The following is a 23,002-nucleotide window of genomic DNA, read 5'->3' as shown; positions in this document are numbered from 1 at the left end:
CTCACACACACTCTAATGTAGTAGGTTAATTCATGCCTTAGGTCAGCACCGCTGGAAGTGATTCATAGGTTCCTTACAATAATGAAGCATACTAAAAAATCTATAATTCAAAAGTAGGGAGGAGTCACTGCGTGTTAATCTGCAGCATGGATTAAGAGAAGCTGCAGTGTATGTTTCAGTGTGTTTTGGGTTGAGTGGATGGTCCACTAGGCCGATTACACTGTGGGGCAAATAAGGACAAAACAGCGTAAATCCCATCCAACTAAACAAGACTGGTCATCATGACACCTACTGGTGATCACAGGTAACTGCACCTTCAAAGGTAAACAAAATACAGCATATAAAACAATAAACTTATACAAGTATATATATTTGAGAAATGTATAGTTATCTTTTAAACATTGATAGTCAATCCATAAAATATATATATTTTTTATTAATTTAGGTGGTTACTAATCTTATTAGCATCTTGACAAAAGCAATGGAAGAAAAATATAAAACATTTATGAAAATAGGGCATTTTGATTAAGGGAAATAGAAATAGAGAGAAACATAGTCAGGAGTACAGGTGCTCCGTCCCATAGTATTGGGGCAGATGTGCTTCTGTGCTTTCAGGATTCAAATAAACCTGGGTCATGATTCTGATTATTTAGCAGTGTACTCTGACCCCACGTTTGAGTAATCCCATAGAAGGCAAAACAATTGTGCTCCACTCAAAGCTTGAGGAGCGGAGGAGCAGTTGAGCAAAGGATCTCCGACCCCCTGCAGAGGGGCTTCAATGTCAGAAGCCACAGAGAACTGCTTTGGGAGACAACCATTATTTTGTGTTGATGTAGTAAAGAAGGATTGCCATGGAGTACATGTTTATCAAGAGGCTGAGCTGTAGTATCAAGAGTTTATTACAAAAATGTAAAAAAAAAATGCATTCCCACATTGGAAAAGTTGGTCTGTTTTGTCCATGTTCATGCTATACCACCAAGAATATACAGCTAAAGTGTTACAGTGCAGACAGAAAAGAATATAGTCACTAGACTCGTGTGCAACATATTAACCCATCCTTTTTTCAGGTTAGGGTTATTAGAGACCATCCCTCTCCTTCGGCTCCTCCTCTAGTTCTGCTGTTCCTCCGCCTCTAGTTCTGCTGTTCCTCCTCCTCTAGTTCTGCTGTTCCTCCTCTAGTTCTGCTGTTCCTCCGCCTCTAGTTCTGCTGTTCCTCCTCCTCTAGTTCTGCTGTTCCTCCTCCTCTAGTTCTGCTGTTCCTCCTCCTCTAGTTCTGCTGTTCCTCCTCTAGTTCTGCTGTTCCTCCTCCTCTAGTTCTGCTGTTCCTCCTCCTCTAGTTCTGCTGTTCCTCCTCCTCTAGCTCTGCTGTTCCTCCTCCTCTAGTGCTGCGTTCCTCCCCCTTTAGTTCTGCTCCTGCAGGTTCCATTCTCCTCCTCCAGGTCAGATCTATAACCTTCTACAGGAAGGCATGGTGGGTGCAGTAAGTATTACATCATCAGTCAGTCTTCTGTCTCAGAGCAGGGTGCTTTGCTTGGTAGTGGGACATGATCTGGTCCATGATGAAACAGTTTATAACTAGGAAGAGCAGTCCAGCCAGCCATATCTCCCGGAACGTGTTGTAGCCCTCAAACTCCAGGAGGTATGCCGGAGCCAACCACATAGCCTGGGGCAGACACAGAAAGCACCCGTTTCACACAATCTAAAGATGAAGGAGACTATAGCTGTCTTCAGACTATAGAGCCCCAGAGAGCTCAAACAGGCCCTTTCAATGCAGACACATGATATACATCTATAGTCTCTATACATTCTGTATTTGTCATTAAAACAAACCTGTCCAGCAAACCAGAGGACCAGCAGCCCAACTCCCTGCTTTACGGACATCCTCAGACGTGGGATGACCACAGGAAGTAGACACAGGTACCACAGGAAGTACTGCAACAGTATGACACAATACACAATCATCATGACTCTGCAGCGCCGTTTTCTCCATGGTGAGGATATCATGAAGCGTCTAAAGGATCCTTTAACATAATAGCATAGTCTATGTGTTAATAGCCTATTTTCATCAGGTGCATCCAAGCATACAGAGGTAGGAGTGGTACCTGTGAGGTGCAGACTTTGTTGAAGGACACAAAAATGGAGGTGTGCAGGAAGAAGCAGAAAGGCAGGTCAGAGTAGAAAGCCAGTGAGACCTGGAAGAGGAGGAAGACCTGAGGGATGAAGGCTGCCAGTCCCAGATGCAGGCTCCAGGGGCTGTCTGCAAAACAATAGGGGTCTATAAAAGTCTGAAATTCTGAAAAAAGCTCAAAGACAGTGCATTTGTCGAGACAGTCAACAATGGGTCCAAAGGCTTTATATTGTATGTGTAAGACATATTGTATCCCATGTCAAACCTGCAGTAAGGTACAACATGTAGAAATATGGGGAGAAGTTGTGGCGGATGTCTCTTCTGGTCAGGTGGTACAGGTAGGTCTCAAACAGGAAGTTCCAGCCATACCTGTAGGATAGAATATAAGAGTTTTATCAAAGTAGGGACAGAGTAGAAACTGAAATGTAACTGAATGATGCTGCTTCTGTACCAGCAGAGCTCATCTACCATATCTCTCTATCAGTCAGTCTAGGAGGGGATAGTCATGGACGGAGGGGATAGTCATGGATACTCACATGTAGTAGAACAAAGCAGTCAGCCCACAGAACACTCCTCCAGCTACACCACCGAAGAGGAGCAGATCCTTACAGAAAAAAAGTCTGAGCAACCCCACCCCCCTCCTCCACCTGTTCTTCCATCCCCCCGCTGTCTCCGTCTCCTCTCCGCCCTTCCTGATGCCCCCTCCCTCCTTCTCCTGTCCTTCTCTTGCTCCCAGAGCTAGAGAAAGAGCTATAGGCAGGGCGTAGGTCACCGGGTAGATCTTCATATGGACCGACAACCCGTACAGGGCCGCCGCAGGCCCCAGGCGCCTTCGCTCCAAGCAGAGCAGCGTTCCCAGAACCAGGGCTGCCAGGAGCGACTCGGCGTTACCTCGGGTCGACACCCCGGCGGGCAGTGGATTGAGAAGCCAGAGGGAGGCGACACGACTGGCCTTATCGCCATCGGATCCCCGTAGACAAAGGAGGTGGTGGAGGAGGAGGCCGGAGAGGAGGTCACAGGCCACGAAGAGCAGCTTCCCGAACATGGGGTTGAGGTAGATATTAGGGGTGAGAAGCCATGCTAGCAGGGGTGTGTAGCGGTAGGTGGGACGTCTGTACGGAGATTCACCCTGCACATCAGAGACAACTTAGCATCTTTAGACACATGGTTAATTGGGCTACTGGTCGGCACAGTTGTGAAATAGCCATTGCATAAGAATAGCGTTCATCCAGTGAGACGCCACAAAAGACATTTCTTGTCGTGACATTCGTTAGCTCCTCACCTGAGTGATGAATCTCGCTGCATCCGTGAAAACATGGTAGTCTACATCAGTGTACTTGACCACCATCGTCTTGTCCTGATACACACCATAAAAAACCAGGACCAGACGCACGGCAAGGGAAACAGTGAAGAGAACATGTTTCTTCATGAGAAAAGACATTCCCTTTTCCACAATAGAAGCCATATTCATCCTTCTGACAGAGAAGACTTTTACTGTACACTGATGGAGGGGTCTGGCTAGCTAGCTAGCTAGCTAGCACTGATTTCCGCCACTGGCTTCATCTGTAAATTTCAGATGATAATTTGGTTTAGTCAAATGGACAAATATAGCTACAAAAACAAGCAGTACACTATAGCTGTTGTCCATTATAAATTCGACATACATTAACGATGTTCACATTTAGAAAAGTTGTTCCAAGACTTTCTTGTATCCATCCACCACTAGTTGAAATCTCGCTAAATGGTGAGCCGAGTCAGGAACTATTTACACGAGGGACAAGGAAGCGCCACATGAACGACCAATCAGAATTAAATTCCTAACATTAACTTCCGCTCTGAAACAACAGGTGAAATCATATATCAAAAATAAATATTATAAACATGTTATATGAATCTTAGTCAGCGTCCTACAAAGAGCTTACTTTAAAAGAAAACTATTAAGTATTTTTGTTTTATTGGGGCTGAATTAGATATTAGATATGTTAACTTTGAAAATGCCCTTTTAAGACCCTGGGTGGTAGTATTGTGCTACGTAAATTAAATGCACAGAGGACCACAGTATATACATACTGTTGAATTTAAGTATTCATTGTATTCATTTCTATAGGCCTACTGTTTGTATACTTTAGATAAAAACCTAAAGTTTGTACAGATTCATGGTGACAACTTGTAGTAGAACTGAACAAAACAAAACAGAAACACACAATTACACCTCATTCACTCTTTACTTCTATAATATTGCCTAAACTGATTTTCCTTTAAGACACACTCTCAGGTCAAGTGTTGTTCTTCAGACTTTATCACAACACAAGACCTTGTGGGGATAATTGCACTTTCGTCATAGTGAAGCCAGTGATAGTAAGGCAACTCTGAAAACAGTATACTGTAACATGGTGGAGTGTATAGTACAGCTTCAGACTAGTTAAGGTGACATAACTACTTACTTTTGGTTATATTATTGGTAAATGCAGCAAAAAATCCATCAAGAAAATAGTGGTATATGCAGCTATAATACATTACACATCACACTATATTTTATATTAGTCATGTGCATATAACTGATGAATACATTGGCATGGTAAGAATGCAGTGCAAACACATATCCAAACTAAACACATCTCTGCCTGTCATCACATGTTTCCTTCCACTGACAATCATTGCAATACACCCCTCAAAATTGTTCCATCCTTTTCAGGGTCTAGGGGGAGCAGTAGCGCCCATAGAAGAGGACACTATTGGTGGGGTTGTGTCTGATGAAGAAGAGGAAGGGGTGGTCAGCGATGAAGGAGGCTGGCATCATGGCACAGCGCAACATCATGACAGCGGCCGTGGCAGCGGCGGCTTCTGTGCCCTCCTCGTTGACCTCCACAAAGGCTTTGTGGATGACTTTGGACAGGACAAGGTTGTTGCTGGGAGACATGCCTGTGGGGAAACAGGTAGAAACAGGATGTAATCATTTGAATCATCCACCTTGTAAAGTGCAGGTGTCTGATCTGCGTCAATTTGTATTTGATTAATTCATTAATAATGAATCCATTCATTTACAATGTTTAAAAGAACAGAGAATGTGCAGAGGGGAAAACAGAATTAAGAAAGAAACAAAGGCGAAGGCCCTACCAGAGAAGTCAGCAAGGGCATGGTCGAAGGCATCCGTCATGCCCATACTGGTCAGTTTGGCTTTCAGGTCCAGAGTCTGCTCCAACTTGAACCTGGGCAGGCCCACCTGCACTTCCTGCATATCCATCATATCTGGTCTGGTCCATTCTAGAAAGTTCTCATAGCTCAGATTCTTCTCCAGCTGGGGGGAGACAGAGGCTTTCATTTATACAGCTTTTGATTACTGGGGAGGGAAATAATTTGTGAGAGAATTCAAACAGAGTTCAAGGCAGCTTGTAGGGAAATTGTTTCTTCTTCCTACCTTCGTCAGACCTGTGATCTCATTGGGCAGCATGATGAGCATGCTCAGATCTTTTCCAACGTAAGGTAGCTCCAGGATCTGACAGTTGGCCTCAGGGATGAATGTCAGGGGGAATTTTGTCTTCTGGTACATCATCTTCACTGGCTTGCTCTCATTCTGGAGGACAACACCAGAATTATGTGGATCGTATTAATAACAGATTCATGCAAAAGAGGTAGAACACAAGCTTTGTTAAATTTGTGGCCTTACTTGGTTGAGCTTGAACTGGGTGTCTCTTGTGTTTGTGTCCTTGAACTTCTTCTCCCAGCTGCCCTTGAAGTAGATGGCGTTGACCAACACCAGCTTGGTCATTTCATCCACAATGCCCTCCTGCAGAAGGTTCTGGATCTTATCTAGGTAGGAGAAAACCGTAGAATCAGACCCAACCTTCTTCATGATAACTGGCTATACGGTAAAGTACAGTAAACACAGCTACATCACAGTCACCTTGTGTCTGTTTCGCCACCCAGCCGTTGATGTTGAGTCTGGCCCCCTCATAATTCTTCTGGAAGTCCACAGTCTCCAGCTCTGCATCGTAGTGTTTCCTGGTGTCTCCTAGAAACTCCTGACACACGCACACAGTAGTGAGAGAAGGTTCATAACGTTATCTCCGAAACGGGCACTAATTTTTTAACATGGACGAGTCGCGTCCCTGCGTCCATCAAACTGCGTCTTTCACACGCCCACCGTTTGGCTCTCCCTCCCTGCTCTCTCTCCCCCCCCCCCCCCCCCCCCCCGAATCAACATACAGGGCGTTACCTTGACAAACTCGTAGGTCTGCTCTCCATACAGCCTGTTAGCCAGGCTGAGGGCATATGGGGCGTCTTTCTTGTTCAGCTCAGCCATCAGCTTACCAAAGGCCACGTGCACCTCATCCTTTGTCTTGTGAAGGTGCAGGGACTAATGCAGAGAAGGAATAGGAGTCATCTTCAAAATGACATATATGTTTTTGAAGATTGGAGGTTAGGAACTCTGTGTGTGTGTGTGCGTGCACTGAAGTGGATGTAACCAGCATAATAATTGCCAGCAACGTAGGATCAACTTTTAGAGAATGTGTATTAATCGAAGAGATATTGTACAACACATTTCCTCTCCATGGGTGATAAGCAACGTACATTGTGCCGCATGACAGGAAATAATTCCTGTTTATCAAGCCACAGCTCTCTGATGACATGGAAAGGGAACAAATGGCAGGCGGCCATGTTAAAATAGCTGAAAGAAAACTTAAAGAAATAGGGCACACATGCAGTCCCAGTCGACCTGTTAGTAGATGTTGTTTACTGAGAAACCTGAAGAAGAACAGCACAGAGAAAGATATTCTGGACTGTTTATCTAAATAAGTTAGATTAAGTGAACAGACGGTGTCCTGTGTCTGAGATGCTCGGAAAACACAGCCATGGAACCAATCCTCTTTGTGTAGCCATGACAACATGAAATGACAGATGTTGTAACCTGAGAGACACTTTGAACAGCTTACCTTCACCAAGAACCCCACCCTCACCTCAATGTTAGACACACATGCAGGCCCCATACCCCCTTAACACACACTTCACCTTATCTCCCAATGCCCTTTCTCCCCTGGTTAGTCATTGCCATACTCTATTTTGTGTTAAAGTTACCATCTTGACCAGAGCCTGAGGGAGCTGGGCTCTCTGGACCTGCTGTTGCATCATCTGCTCTGGGCCTGCTGCATGTTTAGCCTGCTTTGCTTTGCTGAAGCAGAGCACCTAGTGGTAGAACGGTTATGATGATGTTAAGACGATTTTGAGTATTCAGTCATTGAAATGTATCTTGGACAGTAAACATTGTTAAATTGTGTTGGACATTAACAGGGTGTTTGGGATATGTGTCTGTTTGTGTGTATGTAAATGCATATTGTGTATATAAGATCTGTGTGCGTTAGCGTTTTAGAAATAGAAACCAAGGCCTTTAAAGTTGAGTTACTGAACAAGTAGCTTGATGGTGTGTGACCACACCTTCCAATGAAGTGTATTCAAAGGAATCCACTCTGCACCACCATACCTTCCCTGGCCTCACAAGAGACACTCCTTTTACAAGTCACACCCACAACATTGCCTCATCACAGCTGGGTGTGTGTCATGTTCTTTGTTGGGAAAGACTAGTTTGGAAATATGACTAACTCACTGAGAGTGTGGCTCTGCCAAAGCATGTACAAACACAAAAGTCTACTCATTTTCTGAGTTTGAGATATAGTATTTGAGGTTGAGTAGTTAGTTTTTTTATAATGCCATCTTTCAGGATCCCTGTTCAAGTGAATCAGACTTGAGTACAAAGGCAAACCGACAGTTATGTGGAACAGACAAACTGATAAGGTTTGATTGGTTTACAGCATGTAGCTTGGCCTTTATAGCAGGGTGTTGCTATAGTAACAACTGCCCTCTTGTTAAAATCACATTTGAAAGAGACAGGACTTTATATTTGCTGACGGAGTGAACCTACGGTGAGTCATAAGGGATAAACAGCACTGCCTGTCTATCTGTCTTTCTCTCACATCAACTCTACAGTAGAAGTGGAAAGTTTCTAAGGACTGGTGTCAGGGTTGGCCCCATTTCTGGTTTCTATAGTGACTGAAACAACAGAGGGATACCCATTGCTGACATGGCAGAGTGTTATAACGTACAGACCAGTGTGAATTTAAAACATTTAAAACCTTCCTTACTTATGAGGAGCACACCTGGGTCAATGCCATGACGTAACGGTCCATGGACCAAATTCCTTTTTTAGGATTTGGGGTCCAGTAGACTTCACATAACATTCTCTGCATGCCCTAACACACAATGTTGTAATAAAGTAGGTCCAAGCACCACAATAGTCACGCTAGATTTTGTTGTCATAACAAACATATTATAAGAATAAATTCTGTGGCCTATCCTTAGATACCTACACATTGATACAGACATGCTGTTAGACTGAAAGACCACCAAAGCCTACTAGACCCACCTCGGACATCTGTGTGGCCGTGTTGCCCCTGGCACCGAGTAGCACCATGGCCAGAGCTGAAGAGATGCTGAGGGGAGAGAAAAAGACGTTTCCTGTTGGGGTTTCCTCTGCAATCTTCTGGAACAGGGCCAGGGAGAAGTTGGCGTTTGCCTCAGACAGGGGTGATGACATGATGATGGGCTGCTGATGGCAAGGACGGAAAGGGGGGAGAGAGAGAGGTGAAGGGTGAGGAACAAGAACAGCATACTACACAGGATCTGAAAAAAAGTGTTAAGACGTTTTTAAACCATCCAGGTTTCAAATAGAGATAGTTTTCCAGGGAGTGATCGTGGGACGTCACCACGATCACTGTACTGGCCGTACACACTGGCCGTACTGTTGCTCAGCTATCTATTTGAACAGTGGACAAGTTCAACAAGTTCAAGCACTCTGTGGCAAAAAGAAATGTCCGTCTTGAATACTCACGAATGAAAGGCTGTCTTTCCTAATAAATGTCAGAGAAGCTCTTTGGTCCAGAGGTTGCTAGCGTTCTTTCAAGAGTGGTACAGAAGACGTAGTACAACCAGCTACCCATCGGATATTATTTACATCATGGGGGACACGCCCAACGCTATCATAAACTTGCTTCCGCATTCTCATCGTGTGCGTTCGACGGCAAGCATAGTGTATAAAACCGTACTGTGAACTGGTGTACTGGTTTTTATTGTACCATTATTACAACACTCTGGTGCCCTGTGGCTTTTAATGAAATAATCAAATCAAAACATGAAAATAGCCAATAACCAGAAATACATTTTATACATTTCATAGGAACAATAATGTATCTACTCTCAATGCTGCATTCAGATTCTTCTTTACTGCATCAACACTAAATAATGGTTGTCTCCTTAAGCATTGCCAAGCAGTGTGGTTTCTTCAGTCAGATCTGGAAGGACCTTGGGTTAGGGTCTGTTCAGACAGATTTCTGATCCCATTTTATTGTATTGTAGATAGAATTGTAAATGGATAAAATCCTCATTAATTTAAACCCAATTAACAATTTGCTGGTCTGAAGCCACAGTATGTAAGTATGTATGTATATACATGTACATATGTATGTTTGTATGTATGTATCATGAATCAATTTGACATTTTCTTCTACTTTTCTTCTCTTTCTGTCATCTTCCCACTTTCCTCCCGGTCTGGCATGGATTTAGAACCAGACAACTTCTGGTCTCTATTCCTCCAAATTCCCTGGGAAAATTAGGAACAACATTATTTTTGTTTTACTGTTACTCTCATAAACAAATAGGCCTGTACTTTGTACTAAAAAGTTTTGCTACCTGTCTAATTTCTAGCAACTCTGTAAGCTCATTACAAACATGGGGTGGGATCTTCTTGTCCTTGACAATCTTCTCAATTTGTTTGTAGTACTGATCCATTCTTGGCTGTGGGAATATAAAATGAACTAATGAGTCATTTATTTGTATGGACTGATAATCATAATAATAATTTATTATATTTATAACACACACACTTTTCTCGAACTAAAGCACTGATGGATTGACACACAAAGAGCCTGACACAAACAAACATATGTAGGTGTCACTGCACATACTCAGACACTCAAAACACATGCACAAATACACAGCAACAAAAATTGTAGACAGCCTTACCTTGGACTTGTCATTGTCCAAGTCCTTACAAACAGTGGATAGAATAGTGTACACGCAAGAAAGTGCAATGTTTTCCTTGCGTTTCAGTAGAGCCACAATGCAGTCGTGCATGATAGCTTCTGTCACCATCTTCATCTTAAACAACTCAGAAATGAGTTTGACGTTTCCCACAGCATCAGCTTGAACCTCAGATGTTATCACTCTTATTTCCTCTCTCAGTCGTATGCAGTCCTTATTCTTGATCAGATCAGAAGAAAGTTTTAGTAGGCTAAGAAAATACCAGGGTATGTTTTAAAATCAGTATTATTTGTGCAAGACTGATTGTCTTGCCTTTAAATACTGCCTCAGCTCTAGCTGAGCACAACAATGTGTACACATGCAAGGGGATATCATACATCAACAGCGGCCTCCAACTCTTTCTGCTTCTTCCTCAAGCCCTCTGTCTTGTCTTTGTCAAATTCCTCCTGGCAACAGTTTAGCAACAATTTGCGGAAATTCAATGTCTTTGATCGATTGTCTGAACAGGGGACTTCACGCTGGGTGAGACACAGAAAGAGAGAGAGAGAGGATTAAAATATAAAATGGGAACACATGCACACACAGATAGCCAGAATAACAGACTTACCCCCATCTGGGATCTGCACATGTTGGCATACACCTCTGAGTTGTCAGGGTCTGAAATGGCCTTCTGATAAATTAGGTCTATGAAGCCTTTCAATCTCTCTTCCGTGTTAATAGGCAAGGTCCCAACTTCTTTCATCACTTGTTGAAAGTTCTCTCTGTTCACGTGTATCAAGATATCTTCCATTTTGGCAAACATCTCCTGTGTCTTCACCAACTCAGGGTCCTTGGTGTCTTCCTCCTATATGAGGCAAAGAACATGCAGGGAGTTTCAGAGATGCCATCAATCACTTTATGTCACCATGGTGGGAGCCAAAGTTCAATCAAAGTGGTTAAAACAAACCAACATTTGTAATTCACACATCTGAGGCCTTCCATTCTTACCTGTCTGTCTTTCAGCAATTGGTGAAGCTCAAAGAGGACATGCCTGTCAGGCACAGAGGAATTCTTTTCCTTGACGATTACCTCAACGTGCTTGTAGTACTGATCCATTCTGGGCTATGGGAATATAAAGACATAGCTGTGTCTGTTGTTGACAAGCAAGGCATACACATGTACAAACACTAACAATGAGTAGACAGACGTGATATCGTGTTTTACCTCGGCCTTTCCATGGTCCAAGTCCTTTCCGATGGTAGAGAGCATAGTGGAAAAACATGCAATGGATATTGCGTCCCTTCTCCTCACCAGCTTTGTTAAGAATTCATGCATTTGGGCCTCTGTCATCATGTTTAGCTTGAAGAACTCACAGATGAACTTGATGTTTCCCACTGCTTTGTATTGAAGCTCAGAAAATACCTCTTCCAGTTTCTCTCCATGCAGGCTGCGTTGCTCCTTCTGAGATTACATAGACAAAGGCAAACTTTTCAAATACTACAGAACTACTTTCTAGTTCTTATCTGTACTTGATTGATCATGCTTGACACTAATGAGGCATGATTACCAACATTTAAACCAATCTAAGGGAAGTAAAAACAAAACAACAAATACACTATTCCATACTTCAGTGGCAGTATTCATCTTGTCAAAAAACTCTTTGAAACCCTCAGTGTGTTTCCTCTCAAAGTCTACAAGGCATCGATTCAGCATCAGCTTCCGGAAATTCAATGTCTCTCCCGGTTTGTCTGAGCTGGGGACTTTACGCTGGGTGAGAGTGAGAGTGAGAGTGAGAGAGAGAGAGAGAGAGAGAGAGAGAGAGAGAGAGAGAGAGAGAGAGAGAGAGAGAGAGAGAGAGAGAGAGAGAGAGAGAGAGAAAGGGAGGGGGGGTTACTCCTGGAAGCAAGACATAGTATAAGACATGACACAGACATGGAGAGACAGCCAGAGTATCAGTCTAACCAGCTGCAAACATTTGCACATTTGTGCGTAAGCCTCAGAGTTGTCAGGGTCTGAGATGGCCTCCTCATAGATGAGGTCTACGATGCCCCTCAGCCTCTCCTCCGTGGTGATGGGAAAGGTCGCCACCACTCTCATCAGTTGCGGGAATCTCTCAGGCGTCAGACGGTTCAGGATGTCCTCCATCTGTGCAAACATCTCCTTTGTCCTCACAGACTCTATGTCCTTGTAGTCCTCCTGAAACAAGCCAAGAATCGTATGAATAAGGATGCATCAGAGATACCCCAGATTCATTACAATATCTTGTCACTGTTTTCTTACCAGCTCATGTTCCTCCACTACTCTATCAGCAAGGGAAGACAGCGCTAAAGAGAGAGGGACAGAATCCAAATATCTCTGTCAAACTGTGTAGTGTTGTGTTATGAATAGGAACCTATTCATTAGTACATAGTAAGAATGGTGTGAATGGGGATGCTTACTGTGAGGTTCTAGCAGAAGTTTAGCTGTTGAGGAAACAGACAGATAAAAGTGACTGTGAAGGAACCTCCCTCAAACTCATGTGTACTCACACACCTGCAAATAAACACACTCACACGCACCTTCTAAAAAGAAATCCTTGAGTTGCATGTCGAAGTCCATTTCAAGTTGCTTCTGCAGTCTGTAGACACTTCTTTGCACCGTGCCAAAGGCAGAGGTGATGCTGGGTATCTTCTACTGGCAGACACAGACAGAAAGACCAACCACTTCACTGTACGACATGAGTAACAGAGGTTTGTCACACATACAAAAATGGCACTATCTGCTTTACCGAGCCTGAGTAACCAGCCAGGGACAAACCAACAACATTCTGATGAAATTATAATTCAGCCTTGCCAAAAATACCACCAAAATAAGGCCCCTCTGTTTTTTGGGGGGTATACCACCTGAAGGAGTTGCATTTATGAGAGGTTAAAATAACAAAGTTCTGGGGTTAACAATCTTGCTTCACCGGCAACAGAATATTTTAGATAAAGTAAAAGTCTCTTCAAAAGAGGCCTCTTCACATGCACTAACCTGGAAGAAGTGTGGGCGTTCATCTATGGGAGCCAGTGGTTTATGCTCCGCCTCTGCTCTTCTCAGTTCTACAAGCTCCGCCTCCAGGGTTTGCAGATGACCCTCAGCCTCCCTCAACATGGCCCCCTCCTGGGCTTGGATACGTTCTCTCAGTTCAGAGGTCGTTCTCTCCACCAACTCCGTGAAGAACTTCTCACAGTCCTCAACAGTAACTAGGGTGGAACGCTGTTTGGAGAGAAATCCAACTGTTAGAGACCATAGTGGTTCATCCTTTTAGCAACTGTCTAGTGGAGACCCGTGTGGATTATCTGCTTTGTGTTGGTGCCCTCTATATCCTAAACCATTATAGATTCCTTGACAAAATCACTGATCTAACATGGATGGATGTTGTTGTTTTTTTATTATTATTAATATCCCACCACCACCATACCTTTTTGGAGGAATTTTGTATTTATTTCAAGTACTAATTCAATACAGCAACATGCTGTATTGATGCAAGATGCAAGCTGCAGCATGCCAGTCATTTCCACATTAGGGTAGAATTGTTGATTTTGTCCAATTTATAGCACTGTCAGAAAGTGCGGCAAATTAATGAACGGCTTAGAGGCCTCTTGTAGAGAAATGTATGGTTTTTGCAAATAAAGCATGACTGGATAGTTAACAGCTGTCTAGGGAAAGTATGCTGTTAGCTGTTCAGTTACGTTAGATCGAGATTGCCTTCAGGAAGGGATTGAAGGGTGCATTTTGATAACTCATACAGAACCACACCTTCTATACACAAGTCTGACCTTCAGAGATTCCATCTCCTCTTTCAGGTTCTTTAGCTCCTCCTCTCTCTCTTCAATGATGTTGTTGTACGTGCTGGGGGGGTCACTCTTTTTTCTATGCCGATGACCCTACAGTGGAGGGGAACAAGTGATTAGAATTTAACTTGGCAATAGCATGGTCTAGGTAGAAATTTAAATAAGTTTGACTCACTAGCTATAACACATTGATGCTCCCACACTGAACAGATGTTCTATTCTGTTCATGGAGTGGACTTCTACAATACAGTTCCAACAGCTTTCGCTGTTTACAGATAATGCACCGCAGTCTAACCATACCTTTTTACACTTCTTTTCTGAAGCGGGTCCGGAGTTGTCCCCCTCGGGGTGACCATCAGCACACTCTGTGAGAACATTGAGCTCGTCGCTGAGGACAGGGGTACAGACACTCTGTTGGGTCGAAGGGCTGTCCTTCCCAATGACTGGTGGCTGGTTGTGAAGGTATAAGTCGGTTTTTGAGCAGAGCTGAGTATCATTCTTTGCAGGGGATACACATTCTTCTCTTCCAGTCTCTTCAGTTACCTTGGTGGCAGGTTGTAAAATGGATGCCCGACTACACTGAGGGCAGCAGCTGTCACTTTGATCATGCTGATCCCAGTACTCATTGAAACAGACCTTACAGTGAGTGTGTCCACACTGGGTTGTTTTAGGATCCTTCGGTAAATCCAGACAGATGGGACATTTCGACTCATTTAAAAGCTCTTCTACTTCAGCCATTGTGCTGCAGAAATTACTAGTTTACCTTATCGTCAGGGACAGCATACATACAGTCCAGCCTGTGGTTCTGTGAAAGGCACGAACTATAAGTTTCATTTTTCTTTCTCGGAAGATGACTGTCTTAAACAGACAGTGCACAGTAACCTACAGGGCTGCCAACTCTCACGCATTGGCCGTGAGACACACGCATTTCAACCATTTCACACGCTCTCACGCCACACCTTGTATATCTCACGCTGAAAAGGCAACGCCAACCACGTAGCCCTGTTAACGTTGTAAACAGGGCCGGGGTGGGTAATCGGGAGAATCGGGAGAGTTCCGGGTGGGCCGCTTCACTTTTGGGCCGGTCGAGGATTTTTTGTTGTTGGCATTTGTCACGTTAGTATTATCTTCTCTTAAAGTACGCTACACACGTTCCGCATTCTGACACCTCAGCCTCTGCATGGGTTGTACCATGTGAGGGAGTTCTCCCCTCCCAAATAGAGTTGGTTGGGTCCAAAGTTTTCTCAGATAGCCTACGGATAGCTGGGCCGGGGGCCCCTACCGTAACGATACGCTTCAGCGAGGATGGATGGGAGCAGGGCCGGAGTGCTGGCAACACTAGACAAGGTTTTTTGATAAACGTCTATGTTTATTTTACATAAAGCTCAATTAAACTATTTTGCGCTCAAATAATATCCAAAACATTTCGCTATGCGCGCTCGCATTACGTGTGGAAGTCCCTATCTTGCATCACATCAAACCCATACGTCCTAGGTTTGGGCTAAGCCCATAATGTTTACACAGTCTGGCTCCGTGCCTGATTAACACTCGGATCGTTAGCAGGGGCAAATACCAAATCTCACTCCAAGGTTTTTGCAAAAGTTGGCAGCCCTGAAACTAGCCAAATCGCCTGTGTCAAAATCATAGTCAAAATGCAAGATTAAATAAATTAATGTTTTAATTATGATGTTCAATTTTAAGAAATCACTAGTTTACCTTATCGTCAGGGGCAGCATACATACAGTCCAGCCTGTGGTTCTGTGAAAGGTACGAACTACAAGTTTCAATTTTCTTTCTCGAAAGATGAATGTCTTAAACAGACAGTGCACGCACAGTAACCTAGCCAAATCGCCTGTGTCAAAATCATAGTCAAAATGCAAGATTCAAGAAATGAATGTTTGAATTATGATGTTCAATTTTAGGGAAAGAAACAAGCAATGATCAATCAGCTTTGTTAATAAAACACACTTGACACCCAATTACTTATTTCTTTGTGTAATTATTTAACAAATTCCGGTAATTTTTGCTTCATTATTTAACACATGCCGGTAGGAACACTAGTAAAGCGTTCGTAGCCTATAGTAATTTAGCAAAAACTTAAAATATATTGTCTTAATTTCAATCTCAGTTTATTGCAACATTTTACAGTAATGGTGTAGTTGGGATTTCGCGACTCCAATTCAGAAATATAGAAATAATAGGCTACCTGTAGCCTAGTGTATCCTATGTTCCAAATATCTCGTGTCGAAAGATCTTTTCACTTATTTTGTTTACAGTAACAGCTTCCTGGTGGTAGGTGGAGCTTGTTTATACGTCTGATCACATTTTAACCAATGATACATTCGCTTTTCATGTCACCGACGTCGGTGGACCAATAATCTATTCTACTCACGCCAAGCCTTGCCCCCAACGCACAGTAGTCATTTACACAAAGTGAAGTAAGTTGTCTTGAATTATTGCAATTTTCACAGTCGTTGTCACTTACTGTTATTACTTAGCTTTGTTGTACGGAATTGTGTTTAGCATGTAGAAGCATGACGATCTTGCAAAGTATATTAGCGGTATCAGGGGTATTACTGGTATTAGTCTATTTGGCTAGCTACTACAGCTGGTTAGCTTGCTCTGCTGTAGGCTACAGTATACACTAGAGTCTAGAGTATACTGTAGCCTAGTACTACAGATTCGATGTCACCAGTACCGTATCTATCACGTTCAGTTCAGCTGGCAGTATTATGTGTGTGCGCTAGTCTAGACATATCCTCAGTTGTTAGTTGTGTGGCTTCAGGTTACGATTTCTGTCACCATGGCTGACGAGTGGAAGGAGTGCATGGACCACTGTTTGGAGGTGACCAAAGAAGCGGGGAAGGTTAGTTCGTTTCAGGTCTGGGACACTGGCATCCACGATGTTACTCCAACATGTTTCTTTCAGCACATTAAGGGTGAAGATTGAGTTGAAGCCTGTAGCTAGCTAGATGCAATCTAAATGATGTCTGTATTAAAGATGCCTCCATTTAATCAGCAATGGAGCTTGCATAGACTGCATTAGTCTAATTGTAAGATTCCCATTAATCTAAGCAACACCTTTCCAAGACTAACCTACAGGCTGATGCCACTATTTCCTTCACTTTGCGGCCTGTCAGATGATCCGCGCAGCGCTCCAGAAGGACATAGCCATCATGCAGAAGAGCTCTCCGGTGGATCTGGTGACTGAGACGGACCAGAAGGTGGAGCAGCTCATCATCTCCTCCATCAAGGAAAAGTATCCCACACACAGGTATCCTAGACCCTCACTACTTCAGCAACAATAGAAACGCCACAGTAGAAAATGCATATTCATTGTTCTTCCTGTGTTTCTTACATTTTCAATTGGGGTAAGGGTGAGGGTAGGGTGTGGTGGGAGTGATTACTAATGATGTATTACTTAGTAGTTGAGCATTCATTATCGTAAGCATGCAAACATACATTTTTAGACAGATGTTTTAAAAAGGTAACCTTCTCCCCTGTATGTCTGCCTAAAGTGTCTTTGGTCTCTGATGCAAGTCCCCTCCTCTCCTTTTTCCTCCAGTTTCATAGGGGAGGAGTCAGTAGCCGCTGGTGCCCCCAGCATCCTGACAGACAACCCCACCTGGATCATCGACCCCATCGATGGGACCACCAACTTTGTACACAGGTGGAGGAGGGTGTTACGACTGGTTAAGCCTTGCCTTAACATTGAGTACCCTCATCACTATCTGGGGCTCTTCATTTACATTTAGCAGACGCTCTTATCCAGAGCGACTTACAGTAAGTACAGGGACATTCTCCCCGAGGCAAGTAGGGTGAAGTGCCTTGCCCAAGGACACAACGTCATTTTCCTTGCGGGGAATCGAACCGGCAACCTTCTGATTACTAGACCGATTCCCTAACCGCTCAGCCACCTGACTCCTCTTCAGTGTGTTAATGTGGGCATTAGCAACACTGCGGTGTGGCTATCTTTAATGAAGCTCCCCTTAGAGCTGATCCCTCGGTCTGGGAGGAAGAGGAGCCGCTAATAGAAATTGATTCTGGCGCTGCCCAGATCTTTAAGGAGTTGTAGCCTACCACCCTCCAACTTCTTGACTATATATTCTCAATATACAATCTATTCCATTTTGTTTTATTCTATTCCATCTTCCAACTTTGCGTTCCCTTCTTGTGTTTCTCAGGTTCCCCTTTGTGTCTGTGTCGATCGGCTTTGCTGTGAAGAAAGAGGTATGTCAAGCATTTATTATGTGAGAGGACATCGGTCCCCATTGACTGCTTCTAAAAGTCACCCCTTGGTAAAACTGTTCAGTATTTGACTCCAGGCTGTTTTTGTTTTGGTGGAATTCAGATAGAGTTCGGTATCGTTTACAGCTGCATAGAGGATAAGATGTACACTGCTCGGAAAGGGAATGGAGCGTTCTGTGATGGAGTCCCCATCAAGGTGTCTGGGCAGGAAGGTAGGGTGTACAGTAGTCCTTTAAAGACTGTTTTAAAAGAGAAAAATACATGTTTAACTGAGGTGTTGTGTAAGTAAGTTGACTGTTTTACTTTATTGTGTAGACATCACTAAGTCCTTGGTGCTCACGGAGATGGGTTTCAAGAAGGACCCTGAGCACTTCAAAACAATGATGGCCAACATCAAGACCATCCTCTCCATTCCTGTACATGGGTAAGCAGGGCAGAGCTGCACACCTGGGACCCATAACACACTTTTTGTGGAGTTTGTGTCAATTTGTGGGCTGCCATGTTCTCTTTCTGCATGATCTTTCAATCAGTCAACCCATCGACCAATAAAACAATTGATTAATAAAATCCTAGGATTCGTTCACCGGGCAGTGCGGCGGTAAACATGTGTCTGGTTGCGTGCGGCGCGGCGGACGCCTACTACCACATGGGCATCCACTGCTGGGACATGGCGGCGGGCGCCGCCATCATCAGAGAGGCAGGCGGAGTCATCACAGACATCTCAGGTGAGGAGTCACTTTGATTCAATTTACGATTCACTTAACTCAATACCTCACCTAAATGTCTCCTGAGTTGAGTAGCTGTTTTCATGAGGATCTCTCTGTGGCCTGTGTGTCCACAGGAGGACCGTTTGACCTGATGTCCAGGAGGCTGATCATCGCTAGCAGCAGGACCATCGCAGAACACATCGCCTCTAAAATGACTGTGTTCCCCTGTGGACGGGACGACTTGGAGGACTAGAGACACACACATACACACTATATGTATGTTTACACTGCTTGTGATTGGCAGGTCCGGATTTAAGTTCTGCCTTATCTTTTAAAGTTGTGATATTGACCTCCTGTTAGATGCCGCGTGGACTTGTGGGAACATGTCAGTATTTTCAGGTAGTTTCACTTAATTTATCAAGCAGTATCTCCTTTTCGGCTACTCCAGGGCTTTGACTTGTTATTTATACGTTTTTGTGGCTTTTTCTTAGTAAATCTTTTGTCTATGTCAGTGATATCACCTCTATCCTGTAGAGATATGTACAACTACATACTGTACTTCAACAAGATATCAGTGAAACAAAGCCATCCTTGCAATTCTCCACCCCTGGGGCTCTGGAAATGCACTCTTAAATCAACATTTTAGTAGTGAAATTGGTTGTGTCTCACTCTGCGTTCCTGTGTAAGATGTGTATAGATCTTAACTTATCGCAGCCAATTGCTTTTGTGTTTGCAGGAAATGAAAGTAACATGAAAGTTCAGAAAGCCATTATTGTTTTTCAGACCGAGCAGTAGCTTTCTTACCTTATAACAACTATGGTTTGATTGAAAGAAATATAGATGAGTATTCTGTAAATAACAATGTGTAATAACTATGGTATATTATTTCAGTGAGTCATCTAATGTACATTTGGTGTTTGAATATCAGGAAAAACATCACATTTTGTATTTGTTGTCTTCTATTAAAGCATATTGATGTTTTTTAGGACCAACTTTGCTGCCATTTAAAGGGTAGCGATTCTGTTGTGGTGGTGGGAGGGAGGAGTGTTGAAACAAGTGTGGATGAGTTACGCAAGGTGGGCGAGACTGGAATGTCAAAATGCATCTTAATATTGACTTGATCTCTATGTCTGATTCTTACCATCCCCGCTTTCTTCTCTGTTGTCAGGAAACTGAAACAATGATTCCATATCTTTCCCACTGTCCCCCATGAGTCACTGCATATCACGTCTGTAAACACGCTCTTAAGCCCAAGTACAAAAAGGAGCTAATGCCACTGTTGCTGCTGTATCAAATGTGAAGGCGGCATACTTGCTCTACAAGTCCAACATTCTTTTATTAGTCTGCAATCATACACAAACGCATACTGCAGATGTGGATTTCCTCCTCAATAAAGCATATGAACATATAGTGACAATTATTCCAGTAGTTTGATCAAATTATTCCTCTCCAATTCAGCAATATTTAATGACGATATATAATTAAAGATGAATTAAATTTCACAGCTTTTTATAATTGTATTCACATCTTGTCAATTAACATAGCCAGGCTTAAGAGAATATCGATGATTAGAACCTAGCTAAGATATGGTATTTGTGTGTGTACACAAGTGGTTGTGTGTGTTTCTATGTGAGCTACAAAAGAAGTACCTCACGAAATCCTTATCATACAGGCATGATCATTTAATGGGTTTTGAGAGTCTAATCAATTATTTTGTTTTTCTTCAGGTTATCAATGTGCAATCATCTGTGTAAATACATGAAAGGAAACGTGTTTCCCCTTATTCTAATATTAAATTATTATATGTAGTATGTCATAGGAGGAAACACAAATTATGGTCTGATAATTAGCTTTATTGTGAGCTGATTTGGATTTTAAACATAAAACACACAGTGAGCAGTGCAGAAATTATATATTATGCTGCGTATACAGTGAGATTTCTCTCTTCCACAAGAGGGCAGTAGTATATCACTTTAAGTTGATCTGTGCCAGGAGAACTATGGCTCTAATCAGTGAGCTTGCAGGCCGTTTCAGAATGTAAATTTTAACCATTATCATCGAGTTATTATTAGTTGGAGTCTTTTTCATTGCAGTTAAATGGCATTTGAGCCCTCTGAAGTTTTGTACAGCTGACTGATCGTTTTTAACAAGGAAAGTGACGGAGAGAGATACTTTTTATGCTCGTTATTGAGACGTTCTAAAAACACTTGATACAGAAAGAAAGAAAGAAAGAAAGAAAGAGAGAGGGTATGGAGTGAGAGAAAATGAGAGACGGAAAGGAAGGGAAAATAGACTGAGAGTCAGAGTGAAAGGGAGAAGGGGTGGTATTATCAAGTTACATTACTCACAACAGGACACTCACACATTTTTCCTGCTCAAACGTTTTTCGAAAACTATCCTGGACGCAGATATTTGATTTTAATCTGACACTCTGTGTGATGTCGATGAACGCTTTGAAATATTTGCTTTTCAAGTATGAACACATCTTCCACTTGTCGGCATCTCTCTGTAGTGTAGATGAAGTCTGTGATGTTGCAACAGAGATGTTGCATGTCTTTTCGATGACACATCCAGTTACTCTGATCAGAGGCCATTCCTTATCCTGCAGCTCTCTGCTCATCCACACCATCAAGAGACTTAGCCAGGTATCTGCTATAATCAGGTGCAGGTGCTTTATTCCCAGTCAAAATGGAAATTGCTTTTTTAGTTGAAAGGTATCTTTTTTGATTAAGGCAATTGAGTTGAGTAATTTGTTTTATATGGAGCACCTGAGTGTTGGTGGGAGTGATAATTGTTCATTGAGCATGGTTTACCATTGACTACATAATGAAGACAATATCCACATGTGAGTGAATCTCAGATAAGCAATTGAAGGATCAGGGACCCCCATCAAGAGGAGCAGCAACAACAATGCCTGAATGAAAATAACAAAATGGGAGATGAGGAAAAAAGGAGAGAAGGCAGGGGAGGAGGGAGGAGAAAAAATACGAAAAACAGGCATTCCGACTCGACGCCAAGCAACAAAGAAGTCCAAGAAAATGTGCAGAGTCCAACTTTCTGGTTCAGTGGACCCAGAACTAAAGCTGACTGAGGTAGCTGCAAGTCCTAGTGGGCCTACTGTACTCTAGCAGTGTAAACACAGCTCCCCAATAATCAAGGGGATGTGTGAGAGCCAATTAACGATGTTATTCTTGTTATCATTATCCATTATCATCAGTGCTGCTACTCAGCATCCCGCCAGGGCCCCTGAGATCCACTGCGTACATACTGTGCTCTGCCTAGATCAACCCGGTTCCCATGCAGTACATTTGGGAGCTTATCATAGGGCTTACAGGGCAACACTGTGACTTGAACCCAGGCAAACCCTGTAGCTTTTTTAACTTTTTTGTGTCTTGTTAGTTTCTTCAGACTTTGGCCAGTGTCTAAAGCCATTGATATGCAAAGTACTAGTCTATCTGAGACCAAGCCAAAGAAATGAGCTTGTCCTGGCCACTAGCCATGCTGACTTTGGGCTTGAAGTCCCAGTTGTTTTGCTGTTTGTGTTCTCTGAAAGCTGAGCAGATACATATTAGTTACAGGCTGATTTATGCAAGGACTAGGTCAATATAATTGTCCCTGAGTGTGAGTAAACGATCAATAAAGCCACTATTGATCAACTTCAATATTTTTCTTACTTGTTGAAATGTGTTATTTCCTATTCATATCTGTATGCTTTTACTACGCTAAACCTGACTGAATCACTCAGACACCAAATCCAAATATCACTGTTAGTGATCCTACCCGCATTCAAACTATGTTAACTCCCTTTGTTGCGATGAGATGTCTGTGACAAGCTAATGCATGTCTGTTTGCCTATGTTTGCTTAAGTGGTCCATTTTGTGAGAACGTTGATGAATCAGTCTCCTTTGTCTTGTCAGTCCGGTACCATCGACCCATTTAAACAAACGCTGCGATTCCGCTTTTTTAAACCCAAGATTTAATTATCGTTATTGGACCTGTGACTTTTTTTTACCCCCTCTCTCTGTTCCGAGAGA

The 23,002-nt window shown here is 43.0% G+C and overlaps 4 protein-coding genes across 9 annotated transcripts; 1 reads left to right on the top strand and 3 right to left on the bottom strand.

Moving 5' to 3' along the window:
* Nucleotides 1-881: 881 nt before the first annotated feature.
* Nucleotides 882-4,074, bottom strand: pigm (phosphatidylinositol glycan anchor biosynthesis, class M). The gene is made up of 7 exons (XM_067252280.1): nt 3,793-4,074; nt 3,411-3,691; nt 2,665-3,257; nt 2,394-2,497; nt 2,103-2,257; nt 1,831-1,932; nt 882-1,663 (listed from the first exon to the last, which is right to left on the bottom strand). The coding sequence occupies exons 2-7, from the start codon at nt 3,597-3,599 to the stop codon at nt 1,496-1,498; spliced, it is 1,311 nt and encodes a 436-aa protein (XP_067108381.1). The 5' UTR covers nt 3,600-3,691; nt 3,793-4,074; the 3' UTR covers nt 882-1,495.
* A 260-nt stretch (nt 4,075-4,334) lies between these two features.
* LOC136958056 (leukocyte elastase inhibitor-like) lies at nt 4,335-9,142 on the bottom strand. Of its 3 annotated transcripts, none has more exons than XM_067252283.1 (9): nt 9,012-9,142; nt 8,547-8,726; nt 7,205-7,312; nt 6,345-6,485; nt 6,033-6,150; nt 5,796-5,938; nt 5,547-5,702; nt 5,246-5,426; nt 4,335-5,050 (listed from the first exon to the last, which is right to left on the bottom strand). In XM_067252283.1, the coding sequence occupies exons 2-9, from the start codon at nt 8,715-8,717 to the stop codon at nt 4,827-4,829; spliced, it is 1,242 nt and encodes a 413-aa protein (XP_067108384.1). In that variant the 5' UTR covers nt 8,718-8,726; nt 9,012-9,142; the 3' UTR covers nt 4,335-4,826. The 3 variants fall into 3 exon arrangements, with proteins under 3 accessions (XP_067108384.1, XP_067108383.1, XP_067108385.1); XM_067252282.1 differs by having other exon boundaries at nt 8,547-8,729; nt 9,012-9,132; XM_067252284.1 differs by lacking the exon at nt 7,205-7,312 and having other exon boundaries at nt 8,547-8,729; nt 9,012-9,132.
* Nucleotides 9,143-9,230: 88 nt separating this feature from the next.
* On the bottom strand, nt 9,231-15,028 carry LOC136958054 (uncharacterized). Of its 2 annotated transcripts, XM_067252278.1 has the most exons (15): nt 14,314-15,028; nt 13,999-14,106; nt 13,211-13,435; nt 12,757-12,868; nt 12,637-12,660; nt 12,479-12,522; nt 12,161-12,394; nt 11,825-11,965; nt 11,423-11,659; nt 11,207-11,320; nt 10,827-11,063; nt 10,597-10,737; nt 10,202-10,438; nt 9,869-9,973; nt 9,231-9,779 (listed from the first exon to the last, which is right to left on the bottom strand). In XM_067252278.1, exons 1-15 carry the CDS (start codon nt 14,749-14,751, stop codon nt 9,684-9,686), a joined length of 2,493 nt encoding a protein of 830 aa, XP_067108379.1. In that variant the 5' UTR covers nt 14,752-15,028; the 3' UTR covers nt 9,231-9,683. The 2 variants fall into 2 exon arrangements, with proteins under 2 accessions (XP_067108379.1, XP_067108380.1); XM_067252279.1 differs by lacking the exon at nt 14,314-15,028 and having other exon boundaries at nt 13,979-14,108.
* A 1,387-nt stretch (nt 15,029-16,415) lies between these two features.
* On the top strand, nt 16,416-20,381 carry LOC136957518 (inositol monophosphatase 1-like). 3 transcript variants are annotated; one of them, XR_010878309.1, is made up of 11 exons: nt 16,416-16,451; nt 16,799-16,879; nt 17,154-17,287; nt 17,579-17,683; nt 18,198-18,243; nt 18,365-18,473; nt 18,577-18,685; nt 18,835-18,986; nt 19,103-19,244; nt 19,955-20,044; nt 20,137-20,381. XR_010878309.1 is itself a non-coding variant. In XM_067251502.1 (10 exons), the coding sequence occupies exons 2-9, from the start codon at nt 16,817-16,819 to the stop codon at nt 19,219-19,221; spliced, it is 837 nt and encodes a 278-aa protein (XP_067107603.1). In that variant the 5' UTR covers nt 16,416-16,451; nt 16,799-16,816; the 3' UTR covers nt 19,222-19,244; nt 20,137-20,381. The 3 variants fall into 3 exon arrangements, 2 of the variants coding, with proteins under 2 accessions (XP_067107603.1, XP_067107602.1); XM_067251502.1 differs by lacking the exon at nt 19,955-20,044; XM_067251501.1 differs by having other exon boundaries at nt 19,955-20,381.
* The last annotated feature ends 2,621 nt before the right edge of the window (nt 20,382-23,002 follow it).

This window comes from Osmerus mordax, chromosome 15, assembly GCF_038355195.1.
Source record: "Osmerus mordax isolate fOsmMor3 chromosome 15, fOsmMor3.pri, whole genome shotgun sequence".
NCBI classification, from domain to species: Eukaryota; Metazoa; Chordata; class Actinopteri; order Osmeriformes; family Osmeridae; genus Osmerus; species Osmerus mordax.
Note: the sequence above shows the minus strand (reverse complement) of the source record. Positions and strands in the feature narration are given on the sequence as shown.